Source organism: Mauremys reevesii, linkage group 24 (genome assembly GCF_016161935.1).
Source record: "Mauremys reevesii isolate NIE-2019 linkage group 24, ASM1616193v1, whole genome shotgun sequence".
Taxonomy (NCBI): Eukaryota; Metazoa; Chordata; order Testudines; family Geoemydidae; genus Mauremys; species Mauremys reevesii.
Window position 1 is genome coordinate 9,182,762 of NC_052646.1, and position 15,380 is coordinate 9,198,141.

Here is a 15,380-nt window from a genome sequence, read left to right on the forward strand (position 1 = left end):
GTGAGAGCTGGATCTTCTGCAGAGGGTTGCAGAGTCTTTATTCGAGGAGTTAATCAATTGTTTGATTGGTCTCTTCCTTAAATGTTACTGTCTAGTTACCAAACCATTTATTAACCTCTAACTGCAAGCTTCCTACTCATAATGCCTCAGCTTATTAAAATGTGGTGCTACAAACAATAAATAATAATGATACAGTGGGTATTTTAAAATCTGTATCTGGGGCTTGGCAAAGTCTGCTTGCTGGTGGTGAGTTAGCAGCTTTCCGTGGAGATCAAGGTGGTAAGAGAGGCTACGGCATCAACTTCTGTAGAATTCTATAGCTCATGATTTTGTTATGTTTAATTTTTTTTGAACGATTTTGGTTCTGGCTGCAGAGGAAACCATTCAAATGGGACCCTCAGCAGTTGTGTTGGCCTGAGTTTGCAGATTGTCCTTGTTGCAGCTTGTAGCTTGCTCAAGCAGTATTGGAGCGAAATGAACGAGACTGGTCACTCCTCATGCAGCTGGGCAGAGCCCTGTGGTAGCCGCAGACAAGAGTGGTGTTGTCACATCTGCCGCTTGGAAAAATTATGCGCCGAAGTAGCACTAGAGCAGGCGCACAGGAAAGGGGTCTCAGAAAAGATGCTGGGTAGGGGTACTGTAGCAGAGACCGCCATCCTCTTGCAGTGCCTGGGGTAGGGCTAGAGCTGCCTTCTGCTGCTGCTGCTACCCCACATAGTCATGAATCTTGGGGGCAGGAGGAGGGCAGAAGAGAGCGCCTTCCTTCTGTTTCCCTTGGAAAGCTGGACTGCAAATATATCTCACATTCTGTTCCCAGCGAGAGGCAGCATGAAAAGCTGGTAGCAATGCCAGCACACTTAGCGTTTAATTTATACTGAGCTTTTCATTCATAAATCCCCAGGGGCTTTACAGCTGTGAGTGCAGTCATCCCCATTTTATAGATAGGGAAAACTGCGGCCCGAGGATATTGTGAAGGCCAAGACTATAACAGGGTTAAAAAAACTAGATAAATTCATGGAGGATAGGTCCGTCAATGGCAATTAACCAGGATGGGCAGGGATGGTGTCCCTAGCCTCTGTTTGCCAGAAGCTGGGAATGGGCGACAGGGCATGGCTCACTTGATGATTACCTGTTCAGTTCATTCCCTCTGGGGCACCTGGCATTGGCCACTGTCAGAAGACAGGATACTGGGCTAGATGGACCTTTGCTCTGACCATTCTTATGTAATAATTGGCCCAAGGTCACACAGCCAGTGAATAGCAGAGCTGGCACTAGATTGCTGGGGTCCTGACTTTGTCTGCTGCCCAGTCTGGGACCCAAGCACACTTCACATGGGGCTCTGCTTTTCTTTATGATGTCAACAGCTTTTGCAGTTAAGATGAATGGGGCAGTTCACCCCTCTTGGGTCTTATTCCAGGGTGTCTGCAGACTCCGGCAGGCACCACTTACGTTTTGGTCAGGTTTTCAATCTTTCCCTGTGTCTGTGAGAGCTAGGAACATTCTCTGAACAAAAGCTGGGCCTATAATGCCTAGCATGGAGTTCAGTCCTGCCCCCAGGCCTATCTATTGTCTGTGTTAGGTAGAGGTGCCGGACCCCTCCACAGGTATCACCCATGGATCTTGCCAGTGCCACCCCCTCTCTTATGTTGGCCTCTGGGCTAGTAGGTTTTTTGGGCTAGTAGATGACTGGTACCTTTTCCAAGCCTTGTCTTTATTCTGGGTGTAAGAGCTGGAAGGAATCCATGTTCAGCGGGAATCCATATACAGCATGGATGTCTTGCAGCTAGAGATCCAGGAGGCTCTTTTCATCGGGGATTTCTGAGAGTTCAAACAAAGTTCCACATGCTGTCATCAGTCTCTTTTCTGGGTGTATCCCTTAAATTGTCACAAGAGCATTAGAGAAATAGGGGTTAACACTGCAGGAGCGTCCTCTTCTTCAGTAAAATGTCTATTTACAAAATATGCTCCAGCTTTTCACTTTAGTGGTCATTTATTTCCTGTTCAGTGAGTTGGTTAAAGAAAAAAAACTTGCTGTCAGATACTGTAGTTAGCTTGCTCATACTTCCTTCTTCCAGCTGTGAAAGATCATTCCAAAATATCACCAGAGAGAACATAGAAATAGGACAAGCCAATGGTTTTGTTAGATCCCTTCCTTAAAGGGATGCTGCCTTTTGCCTCTGTCTGCAAACTTCTCACGGATAACACCTTAGATTATTAAAGTGGAATTTTTAAAATGCAGTATTACCTTTCCATTCCCCTTTGCTTGTAGTTAACTTACCCACCCAGCTTGGACAATGCATTTGAACTAGTCAGTTCAATTTCTGATTCTAGTTAACTGCATTTTCAAGGTTTGGCCTGCCAGCATCCCAGGGGCATATTGATGTAGTGGGGTGAAATGTTTTCAGGGGATTATTATAAATGTTTCATGGAAACATTTCATGTCATTTAAGGTCATAAGGAACCACTAGGTCATCTACTCTAACCTCCTAACAGCGTTGCTAACTCTTGATCGCGTCTCATGATATTTGGTGTTTTTTCTTTAAGGCCAGCAAGGTAAGGGTAGCTCAACATTTAAAAGGCTACGGTAGCACAGCTGCAGCACTTCAGTGCTCACTTCAGTGACAAGAGGCATTCTCCTATCACTCTAGTTAATCCACCTCTCCAAGATGCGGTAGCTAGGTCAACAGAAGAATTCTTCCATCGACCTAGCGGACCATACACCAGTGGTTAGATCATCATAGTACAGGCAAGTCTCATCTTATGCGCATTTAACATGTGCGAATTCAGCTTTGCGCGGTTGGCAAAAAGAGAAAAATAATTTAAATACTGTACCTGTAGTGCGGGCGATTCCGCCTGCCATTACACTCAATGTAATTTTGACTATATGCGATTTTCGTTTTACATGATTTTCGCTTTACGCTCTGACAGCGGAACGTCACCTCAGCGTAAGATGAGACTCGCCTGTACAGATATGTCTACACTACAAAGTTATGTCAACCTAATTTACATCAGTATCGAGCCACCACTGTTTTTAGATCACTTGTGTGTGTGCACACTTCACTTCTTGTGTCAGCAGTGTGTGTCCTAACCAGGAGCGCTTGTATTGATTGGACTGTCAATGTAGGGCATTGTGAAATGGCTCCTGAAAGCTAGTACCAATTGATGTAAGCAATCCAGTGGCTACGCTGACACTGTGTTGACACATTGACCGTGACTCTACGCTGCTTGGGGACATGGTGTTACTAAATCGGCATTTACATCAGCAGGAGCCACATTGAAGTGAAGACACTTCCATAGCTGGGATGACGCAAGGCAGCTTACGTCGATCTAACCAGGCAGTGTAGACCAGACCTATGTCTTTCAGGGTCTGTGGATTTTTTCACAATCCTGAGAGAGGCTATGCCGATGTAAGTTCCCAGTGTAGACCAGCTCAAAGTCACGTAAACACCCCAATAACCAGGCGAATATACAGTATTCATCAGTTATCACAGGGCAGCTCCAAATCCTTCACAGTACCTCAGTTTGGGGCAAAAATATGGCCTGGCCCTGTCCCCTGACAGTTGTAGATGCTCACTCTGGGTTTACACTGTTCATCAGGGGTAGGCAACCTATGACATGCACGGCACGCAAGCTGATTTTCAGTGGCACTCACACTGCCTGGGTCCTGGACACCGGTCCGGGGGGCTCTGCATTTTAATTTAATTTTAAATGAAGCTTCTTAAACATTTTAAAAACCTTATTTACTTTACATACAACAATAGTTTAGTTATATATTATAGACTTATAGAAAGAGACCTTCTAAAAATGTTAAAATATATTACTGGCACGCGAAACAGACTTGGCACACCACTTCTGAAAGGTTGCCGACCCCTGATCTACATGCTGGGGTGAGCATTCCCATTGTAGTGATCATATTTGAGAGGTTTAGGGACATTTCTTTGTCTGGTTTCTGTTATAACCCTGGAACCGGCATTTGCTGCTTGCAGTAGGGGCAGCAGTAATATAAGGGGCCAAATTGATGCTTGTCTCATAGACGCATAGACTTTAAGGTCAGAAGGGACCATTAGGATCATCTAGCCTGACCTCTTGCACAACGCAGGCCACAGAATCTTACCCATCCACTTCTATAACAAACCCCTAACCTATGTCTGAGTTACTGAAGTCTTCAAATTGTGGTTTGAAGACCTCAAGCTGCAGAGAATCCTCCAGCAAGTGACCCATGCCCCATGCTGCAGAGGAAGGCGAAAAAACTCCAGGGCCTCTGCCAATCTGCCCCGGAGGAAAATTCCTCCCTGACCCCAAATCTGGCGATCAGTTAAACCCTGAGCATGTGGGCAAGACTCACCTGCCAGCACCCAGGAAAGAATTCTCTGCAGTAACTCAGATCCCATCCCATCTAACATCCCATCACAGACCACTGGGCATACTTACCTGCTGATAATCAAAGATCAATTGCCAAAATTAATTGCCAAAATTAGGCTATCCCATCATACCATCCCCTCCATAAACTTATCAAGCTTAGTCTTAAAGCCAGATATGTCTTTTGCCCCCACTACTCCCCTTGGAAGGCTGTTCCAGAACTTCACTCCTCTGATGGTTAGAAACCTTTGTCTAATTTCAAGTCTAAACTTCCTAGTGTCCAGTTTATACCCATTTGTTCTTGTGTCCACATTGGTACTAAGCTTAAATAATTCCTCTCCCTCCTTAATATTAATCCCTCTGATATATTTATAAAGAGCAATCATATCCCCCCTCTGCCTTCTTTTGGTTAGGCTAAACAAGCCAAGCTCTTTGAGTCTCCTTTCATAAGACAGGTTTTCCATTCCTCGGATCATCCTAATAGCCCGTCTCTGAACCTGTTCCAGTTTGAATTCATCCTTCTTAAACATGGGAGACCAGAACTGCACACAGTATTCCAGATGAGGTCTCACCAGTGCCTTATATAACGGTACTAACACCTCTTTATCTTTGCTGGAAATACCTCGCCTGATGCATCCTAAAACCGCATTAGCTTTTTAAATGGCCGTATCACATTGGCGGCTCATAGTCATCCTGTGATCAACTAATACTCCAAGGTCCTTCTCCTCCTCTGTTACTTCCAACTGATGTGTCCCCAATTTATAGCTAAAATTCTTATTATTGATCCCTAAATGCATGACCTTGCACTTTTCACTATTGAATTTCATCCTATTACTATTACTCCCGTTTACAAGGTCATCCAGATCTTCCTGTATGATATCCTGGTCCTTCTCTGTGTTAGCAATACCTCCCAGCTTTGTGTCATCCGCAAACTTTATTAGCACATTCCCGCTTTTTGTGCCAAGGTCAGTAATAAAAAGGTTAAATAAGATTGGTCCCAAAACTGATCCCTGAGGAACTCCACTAGTAACCTCCTTCCAGCCTGACAGTTCACCCTTCAGTACGACCTGTTGTAGTCTCCCCTTTAACCAGTTCCTTATCCACCTTTCAATTTTCATATTGATCCCCATCTTTTCCAATTTAATAATTCCCCATGTGGAACTGTGTCAAATGCCTTACTGAAATCGAGGTAAATTAGATCTACTGCATTTCCTTTGTCTAAATAATCTGTTACCTTCTCAAAGAAGGTGATCAGGTTGGTTTGGCACGATCTACCTTTTGTAAAACCATGTTGTAATTTGTCCCAATTACCATTGACCTCAATGTCCTTAACTACTTTCTCCTTCAAAATTTTTTCCAAGACCTTACATACTACAGATGTCAAACTAACTGGCCTTTAGTTACTCGGATCACCTTTTTTCCCTTTCTTAAACATAGGAACTATGTGAGCAATTCTCCAGTCGTACGGTACAACCCCTGAGTTTACCGATTCATTAAAAATTCTTGCTAATGGGCTTGCAATTTCATGTGCCAGTTCCTTTAATATTCTTGGATGAAGATTATCTGGGCCCTCTGATTTTGTCCCATTAAGCTGTTCGAGTTTGGCTTCTACCTCAGATGTGGTAATATCTACCTCCATATCCTCATTCCCATTTGTCATCTGTCCATTATCCCTAAGCTCCTCATTAGCCTTATTAAAGACTGAGGCAAAGTATTTATTTAGATATTGGGCCATGCCTAGGTTATCCTTAACCTCCATTCCATCCTCAGTGTTTAGCGGTCCCACTTCTTCTTTCTTTGTTTTCTTCTTATTTATATGGCTATAGAACCTTTTACTATTGCTTTTAATTCCCTTTGCAAGGTCCAACTCAACATGGCTTTTAGCCTTTCTCACGTCATCCCTACATGTTCTGACCTCAATCAGGTAGTTTTCCTTGCTAATCCCACCCATCTTCCACTTCTTGTAGGCTTTTTGCTTTTTCTTAATCACCTCTCTGAGATGCTTGCTCATCCAGCTTGGTCTACAACTCCTGCCTATGGTTTTTTTCCCCTTTCTTGGGATGCAGGCTTCTGATACTTTAAGTCGAAGCTGCAGAAACTAATTCCAGGCCTCCTCCGCCTTTAGATCCACAAGTTCTTCAGTCCAATCCACTTCCCTAACTAATTTCCTTAATTCTTTAAAGTTAGCACTTTTGAAGTCAAAAACCTCAGTCCCAGATATATTTTTGTTTATCCTTCCATCTAGTTTGAACTGAATTAGCTCATGATCACTCGAACCAAGGTTGTCCCCTACAACCATTTCTTCTATGAGGTCCTCACTACTCACCAAAACCAAATCTAAAATGGCAACCCCTCTTGTTGATTCTTCAACTACTTGGTGAAGAAATCCATCAGCTTATCACATCCAGAAAAATCTGAGCCCTATTATTGTTACTAGCACTTCTCCTCCAGTCTATATCTGGGAAGTTAAAGTCTCCCATGATCACACAATTCCCATTAGTGTTTACTTCATTAAAAACATTAAAGAGGTCTCTATCCATATCCAAATCAGATCCCGGTGGTCTGTAGCACACCCCAAGCACTATCCCAGAGGAGGCTCTAGTAGCTTTCTTTCCCAGTGTAATTTTTGCCCAGACAGACTCTGTCTTATCCATTCCATCACTTCTTATTTCTTTACAGTTAACCTCATCATTGATATACAATGCTACTCCACCACCTTTGCCTTTATTTCTGTCTTTCCTAAACAGCACATAGCCTTCAATACCTGTACTCCAGTCATGACTACTACTCCACCATGTTTCTGTTATCCCTATAATATCCGGTTTCACTTCCTGCACCAGTAGCTCTAGTTCCTCCATTTTGTTACCTAGGCTCCTCGCATTAGTATACAGACATCTTAATTTTTGCCGTTTGGCTTCACTGACATTCTTTACCCCGTTAGGCACAGACATTCTACCACCAGCATCACCTATTAGACTGGTATCTGATAAACTCTGACCTCACAACGATAGGGACTGGACACAAAGTGGCTTGGTTTCACCTGGTACTTAGTTTTGAATTGGTGTAGTTAACTGGTACAGAATTCTGGGTGGACGCTCTTAATTTGATTAGATTGATTTTTAGCTTTCATCGACCCCCTTGCCCACTTAGGCTAAATCAATCTTTACTCTCTTAAGTTCTTTCCATCTAATGACTGTGTGACACATCCTCTGTCTAAGGGACATATCTGGCCCCCATTACTCTAGTATCTGAGCACTTCACAATTTCACCTCACAATCCCCCAGTGAGGCAGGGCAGTGCTGTTATCCCTGTTGTACTGATGAGAAACTGAGGCACAGATCAGCTAAGTGATTTTCCGAAGGTCACACAGCAAGTCTGTGACAGAGCAGGGACTTACACCCAGTTCTTCCACATCCTAGGCTGGTGCTCTAGCCACCAGTCAATCCTGCGCCTCTGCTGATGGAGATGCCGAGTCTCAGCCTGTTTTTTTTAGTGGAACTTGTGTCCTCGTCGCAGACGTTGCCCCCTATTTGATGTTATCGGCCCCCTGTTGGCTATCTCAGCTGAAGGGCCAAGCAATGAATGGGGTCATGGAGATGGCCTCTCTTTAATCAACTAGAGCAGGTTCTTCAAGGGCCTTAGAGAGGAAGCTCGAACAACTGCTGTCCATGCTGTCACCTTCCAACAGCTAAACCAGAGGCGTTCGGTATCCAGAGAGTCAATTCATCTCCCTTCCCCAGCACTGTCCAAAAACTAGCTTCCCCTGCCCCCCCCCTCCAAATATTAAAATCCTCTCTCTGGAGCTGGGAACCCAACAGCCCTTACAACAAACTGAGACACTCTGGAGTCAGCCAGCTGGAGGGTAAAATCAATCATTTCCCTGCTTAGTGGCATGTTAATGAATGATTCATGTGCAGAGTACACTGAGCAGGGGTGATCCCTGTTATGCAACATGGAAGCAAGAAGCCTAAAATAAACAGCGGCCCAGGCAGCTGCCAACTAAAACACTTGACTAGGAGGAGAAGAGAAACAGAGCTCTAAAGAGACAGCCAGGGAGCCGGGCGGATGAGGAGCAGAGGGGACGCTTGCGTTACTGCTTCAGTTTCTCTGTGGAGACAGGGAGCCTGCAGAGTTGAGAGCAGACTGTAAACGGAGGCAGTATTCTCTGGTGCTCAGAGCAGGGCATTTGGGGCAAGTCGTCACTTGGAAATAAGGTGTGTTCCTGACTTGTGGTAGCATCCTAGTGAAGACGAGGCAGTTTGTAGCTTCTGTGTGTGTCAGCATGTCGAGGTGAAGGCTGGGGGGAGACGAGGTGTATTTGTGTGTGCATCCAAACTGCATTCCAAGGGCTTTCTCACAGCTACATGCACTGAGATCTCCTCCTTATGGTATTACTTCAGTTCACTTCAAGCCAAGATTTGGCTATCCCAGAATCAGTATGTGCTGAAACAAACTGGGGCTTTTAGTCAGCTGCCTGATCCCCCAGAGGGCCTCTACCCCAAGTGCAGTGGAAGCAGGTTCCGCTGTATAATTATAGTCACATAAAAAGATAGCAGAGGGGGACATAAAGGGGTCAGAGTTGTGCTGTTAATTTTAGTGGGGACTAAGGGCCACCTAGATCCCTGAGGCAGCTTTGGACGCCTCTGCTGAGATTGGATCAGCTGAGATTTGAAGCAAACTGAGGAGTCAGCGAGGTGCTGCAGAGGAGAAGGCACTGTCACTCCTGGTGGCGGAGGAGGCCCGAGTCAGATCAGCAGTGGACTGGCAGCGGAGAGACATGGTCCAGGAAGTGAGATGGAACAAGTCCACAGAGGGTGTTTAAAAACAAAGAGGAGGATCCAGGATCAATTGTGGGGGTTGGTGGCGAGTGTGAGAACAGAAGGCAGCTGTAGCAGAGAGTGGAACTGCCGCTTTTGTGCGGTGCAGGGAGACTTTTGTCTATAAGGCACTTGAAGATCCTTGGTTGAACAGTGAGTGATGGGGATAAGATAGAAGTAAGGCAGGTGATGGGGTTACCGCTAATGACCTGGGCACGGCCAGATGAGCTTTTTGTGGGTCCGGCGCCGAACATATTTGTGGGCCTCCATTGGGGAAATAGGGCCTGTGATGCGGGGGTGGTTCGCAGAGTGAGGGGCCGGTTGGGGGCAATGTGCCACAGCGGGAGTGGCCCCACTCAGCCCAGCATGAGGGCACCGTTTACAAACCCACAGCTGCTAGATGCACACTGGCCCACCCAGCCCTGTGCTGCCAATGTGCCCCTTCCGCACTGCCCCCCTGCCCAGTGCCCTGCCCTTATGCCCAGCACCCCCTCACCCAGAGACCCCTCCTGCTGACCTCCCTCCACAACTGCACAGCACCCTGCACACCATACCCCCTGCCCAGCTCCCCCACCCATAGATCCCCTACTGTCCAGCACCCCCTTCACAGTCCCACCATCACAGCTGTACAGCGCCCCGTGTTCCTGAGGGAATTCTGCATCAAATTTTGTGCATAATATTTTAAAATTCTGCAATTTTATTTTTTACAATAAATAAATGTGGAAGCTCCACCATGGCAGTGGGGAGCACAGGTCACTGAGGTGGGAGAACACCCTGCCGCCCCCCCCCCCCCCCCCGCCCTCCTGGGACAGGGACTTGGCAGTGAGGCTGAACCTGACACAGTGCAAGGGCCAGGCCTGACCCAGAAACACCCTGGGGCCCTGCCCCTTTTGCGCCAGGCACACCACATGTGGGCAGGGAGGCTCAGCCTGGCTGCAAGATCCAAGTGCAGAGGGACTTCGTGTGGGGGGATCCAGATGGGGGTAAGAGGGTTCTGTGGGGTGCAATCTGGGTGCAGGCAGCTCAGTGGGGGATCTGGATGCACAGGGAGGTGCCAGGTGCAGGGGCAATGAGAGTCTGCAGAGGGGACCAAGTGAAAGTGGTTGGAGCTCAGTGAAGGGGGGTGTCTGGGTGCAGGGGAGGTGGGGTTCATTTGGGTGGGGGTCCAGGTGTAGGTGGCTGGGGCTCAGTGGGGAGGGTGTCTGGGGGTGCTCATTGGGGTGGTACAGATGCAGGGGAGGTGGGGCTTGTCAGGGTGGGGGTTTGATGGATCTGCTTAACAGGGGAGCCCCAGCTGCTACCAAGCAGATCCGTATGCTAGGCCCCCACTTCCCCTATGCCCTTCTCTTCCCCATCCCATGCTGCTTCCCCACCACTCCATCTCCTCCCCATCCCACCCCTTTCCTTCCTCCTGCCCTCACTTCCACTATCCCCTTCCCCACCCCCATCCCATGCCCCTTCCCCACCACTCCATCTCCTCCCCATCCCACCCCTTTCCTTCCTCCTGCCCTCACTTCCACTATCCCCTTCCCCACCCCCATCCCATGCCCCTTCCCCACCGCTCCAACTTCTCCCTAGGCTTGGGGGGCAGGGAGGAACCACTCCCCAGCCCGAGCTGGCGGAGCATGCTGGGGTCGTGTCGCTCCACTTCCTGCCTCCCGGTGATTGAAGGGCAGACTGACCCCACACTCATGGGGCAGCGGGAAGTGGAGTGACTTGGCCCCAGCCTGCTCTGCTCTGCTCCCCTGACTCCCAGCCTTGGGGCTGGGGGGCAGGGGGTAACCGCCCCCCAGCACTCACTGGTGGCACGGCTGGGAGCCGGCGGTGTGGAGGAGGCTGGGGCCGGGTTGCTCCTCCACTTACCACCACCTGGGTTTGTGCAGGGTGCCCGACCCCTGCTGCCGTCCTCAGGGGAAGGGCTGGAGGGGACAGAGCAGGGGCTGGAAAAGGCAGGGCTGGGGCAGAGCAGGGGTGGGAAGAGGCGGGGGCTTTGGGGAAGAGGTGAAGTGGGGCCAGAGGCAGCTTTCCTGGGGAGCAGGCTGGCTGGGGCCCCTTCTGACTCTGGCCCGGCACCACTGGTGCCATGGTAAACCCGTTACTGGATCTGGGCCCCCCCAGGTGTCTCCTTCAGGTGTAACAGGAACCTTATTACTAGATAGCTCTAATTGCCTGTGGTGCTGCTCAGAGCACAGAACAGGGTCCTGTCTCTGGCCGGAAGAGCACTTTGGGGCTGGGCCGGTGTGAGCAGGAAGGAGTCATGGCAGAGGGGAAGCTATTCTAAGCAATGTGGCCTCACAGAAGGTGCAAAACCAAGAAGAGGCGAAGGAGGCAGAGCAGGAGGCAATGGGTAGAGGTGTATGGAGGGTGAGAGGGTGCAGGGCCACCAACTGGAGGAGAAGGGGGATGGCTGGCACATTAAAAGCCATTGAATGGGATTCGAGGAGGCAGGAAGAGAAGATGGTTTTACCATGGAGCACTGGACATACATAATTTGGTATTGAGCTTCATACAAGATAAAAGTAGTGCATGGTAAAGGGGGTGAAAGCTTGTAACTGATAGATCCCAAAATGTACTTGATAATGGGGAATTATCATCAGATGAGACTGGTTTCTAGTAGCACCCTGCAGGATTGGGTCTGAGCCCAGCACAGCGTATTATTTTTGTCGACGCTCTAGAAGGAAATATAAAATAATTGCTGATAAAGTTTGCAGGTGGCATACACGTTGGTGGAGTGGTAATCGGTGATATGTCACGTACACAGAGCCATGTGGATTGATTGGTAAACTGAGTGCAAAGATCATGTATTTTAACACGGCCAAATGGAAGATCCTACATCTGGGAACAAAGAACACAGGTCATGCTTAGCTACGTTTGGGGGCTGTATTCTGGAAAGCAGAGGTGCTGAAAAGGGCCTAAGCGCCCTGGTGGAAACCAAGGAACATGAGCTTCCAGCATGATGCATGGCAAAGAGCGCTAATGTGCTCCTTGGTTGTACGAGCAGGGGAATGTTGGGAAGGAGTGGGCAGGTGGTGATAACTTTGTCTATGGCATTAGTGTGACTATTTCAGGAATAGTGGGTTCTTTTAGAAGTGTGGCCACCAGACCTGGAGGTTGAAAATTGATGGGAGGTCAGAAATTGGTGGGGGGAGGGATAGCTCAGTGGTTTGAGCATTGGCCTGCTAAACCCAGGGTTGTGAGTTCAATCCTTGAAGGGGCCATTTAGGGATCTGGGGCAAAAATCTGTCTGGGGATTGGTCCTGCTTCAAGCAGGGGGTTGGACTAGATACCTCCTGAGGTCCCTTCTAACCCTGATATTCTATGAAATGAGCTAAAAGAATGATCCAAGGCCTGGCAAACCTGCTTTACAGTGAGAGTTAAGCAGCTCCCTCTATTCAGATTATCAGAGAGAAGGTTGAGTGGCTACTTGATTAGTCTCTCAGGGGTTCCCAAACTGGGGGTTGTGACCCAAAGGATACCAGGGGCTGGTGGTCAGAAACTGAAAATGTAGAGGGGTGTGTGCGCCAGAACTTCAGTGTTTTGTGGTGCCCAGAGCCGTACACATATCTCATGTGGCGGGTACCATTTTATTGGCCAGGCTTGGGGAAAGGCCCCAATACCCTTGGGGAGGCTCAAGGGCTAACTCCTCAAGGTGAGATTACCTGGCAGGGGGGGACCCGTCCCAATGTTCCTGCAGGGGGCAGGAGCAGAGGGCCGGGCCAGGAGAATCAGCACCATGTGACAGGGACAATGCACAGATCCCCTGTGCCCTCTCCCCCAGCAGCTACTGGTACCTGGCACTGTCAGGGCCAGGCAGGCGCCTCTGATACTGGGACGGGCCAAGCAGCCGCCTGTGGCACAACTATTCAGTTCCGCCCACCTCAGCACCGCCTGCACCTGGTGTCAGTGCCTCTCCCCAGGCCTGGCCTGAGCTTTTCCCACTGACCCCAACAAGTCCCTTTCCCTACTCTCCCAAACACCCCTAATGCCTCTTTCAGCCCAGCTAGCCACTCCAGCACCCAACCCCCCTTAGGATCTCCCCCCTTGGTCTCCTTCCTGTCTCCTCCATCAGTGTATTATGAGAGAAACTTCTGGGAGGCACCCCTGGTAGGCTGGTGGGCTCGCTGTCAGGCACCCCTGGGCCCAGCCTGGAGATCGCATTGCCAGAGGTGATCCCAAAGGGGGCCGTGGCATGAAAATGTTTGGGAACCACTGGTCTATACGTATGTACGCAGGGAGAAGAGATCTGAGAGTGGAAAGCTCTTGGATCTAGCAGGCAAAGGCAGAACCAGGTGCCAATGGCTGGAAATTGAAGCTAGACCCATTCAGACTAGAAATAAGGTGCATGTTTTCACCAGTAAAGGGAATTAACCTTTGGAACAACGTCCCGGGGATGTGATGGGTTCTCCATCATCTGAAAGCGCTTGTCTACATTACCCACAGGATTGATGGGCAGCGATCAATCCAGCGGGGGTCGATTTAGCGTGTCTAGTCTAGACGTGATAAATTGACCCCTGAGCGCTCTCCTGTTGACTCCAGGTACCAGAGCGAGAGGTGCAGGCGGAGTCGACGGGGGAGCAGCAGCAGTTGACTCACCGCAGTGAAGACACCGCGGTGAGTAGATCTAAGTACGTCGACTTCAGCTACGTTATTCACATAGCTGAAGTTGCGTAACTTAGATCGATTTCCCCCCCAGTGTAGACCAGGCCAAAGTCAAGACTGGATGTCTTTCTAAGCCAAGATACTGGGCTGGGTGCAGGAAGTGCCGTGTGACGTTCTCTGGCCGGAGTTGTACAGGATGCCAGACAAGATGGGTGAGGAGAAGGAGAGTCTATAACGGCGCCAGCTTGTGAGGCTGAGAGGTGGAAGGATTGTTCGATATCTCCACTCAGAGGAGGCAGCGAGAGGGCTAAGAAGGAAAGGCGAGCAGTTCTGTGTGGGGCTCCCAAGAGGAGAGAGTGCCAGGCAGTTAGAGGCTCTTGACTGGAAGAGGTGTGTGGGGTGTCCGTCCTCAGCGTGTGCACCCTGCCTTTGAGAATTTGTGTTCCTCCTTCCCTCAGGGTTTGGAAAACAAGGCTGTGAAGTGAGAGGCACAGGGGAGAATCCAAGACCTGCTCTTCTGATGCATAACAGAGCAAAGAGATGAAGGGGTAAGTACCAGAGAGACAGATGCATCTTTAACCAAGATGTCATTATCCAAATGTTACTCTGCCATTGACATGAAATAAGCGATAACTACAGAGCTGCGAACAGGTGGTCTCCAAATCCCTTCCCCTCTCAGTGGCTCAACTTTCACTTTCTTGACTCAGTTGATGAGCTCTCTCTGAGGGTATGTCTGCATGTGTAGACATACCTGAGTTAGCTTGAATCGGGCAAACTGGCTACAGATAACAAAGTAGCCACTAGCCGCCCAGCTCCAGTGCTATTTTTAGCGAGCTAGCGTGGTTATGCCTACGCATGCTGCAGTCACGCCTCCTGACTGCAGTGTAGACGTACCCAAGAAAGTCTTCCGGGCAGACAAGACCTGAATGTTTGATGTAAAAACACAAGCAGTTAAAAGAAAAAAAAAAAGTAACTTTGACTGTAGCTGACCCAGATGGGGAGGAAGTCAATTACCATCTTTTCTATTCCACAAGTCGATTTCCCCTCTGGCTAATCACATTCCACTTGGGGCTCCGCTTTTCGGAGCACCTGTGATACTGACCCCATGTCACCAGCCATCACTGCGGGAGCCTTGTTGTGCTGCTTGTTGTGTTCTGTCCTCACTGGTGGCTTGTTCCCTTTGCAGACAGCAGAAAGCGGCTGAGACTGAAGAGGGCACTGTGCAAATCCAGGAAGGTGAGGGGCGACCTCCATTCCCAGCCTTGGGAGACCCTCCCCATGGCATTCTGGAGCCAAAGCTCTGCCTAGGAAAATGCCACGATTCGGCACTGTTGTTCTCACTGCCAACCACCCAGGGTGGGGTTCCCAGGGAACTGGTGGTGCTGTGTCACCGTTTCCAATGCAGCCCACGTCGGAGGTGCCAGGATCTCTCTGCCATCTGACGGCTGTCTGGCGGGCTGTGTGAATTGATTTCAGATGGCCGGGGAGGGAAGGTTGCAGGTCCTGGTGGAATTGCTATCACAGCTGGAACCCATCAGTCCCCTAGGAGTGCCAGCTTGGTCTGTGACAGAGATGTAAGAACCTGGATGTAGCAGAGGTGGGATA

The 15,380-nt window shown here is 49.0% G+C and overlaps 1 protein-coding gene across 9 annotated transcripts in view; it reads left to right on the plus strand.

The window, feature by feature from the left end:
• Window positions 1–15,380, plus strand: part of USF1 (upstream transcription factor 1) — a 28,279-nt gene that overhangs the window by 3,483 nt on the left and 9,416 nt on the right. For 5 of the 9 annotated variants that reach the window (XM_039512080.1, XM_039512079.1, XM_039512084.1 and 2 more), the window contains exons 2-3: window positions 14,234–14,323; window positions 14,962–15,011. In XM_039512080.1, coding sequence (XP_039368014.1) covers window positions 14,316–14,323; window positions 14,962–15,011 — 58 coding nt within the window. In that variant the 5' untranslated portion in view covers window positions 14,234–14,315. Of the gene's footprint in view, window positions 1–13,712; window positions 13,788–13,891; window positions 13,988–14,233; window positions 14,324–14,960; window positions 15,012–15,380 lie in introns of those variants that run through there. The other 4 variants (XM_039512078.1, XM_039512083.1, XM_039512086.1 and 1 more) reach the window with 4 other exon arrangements.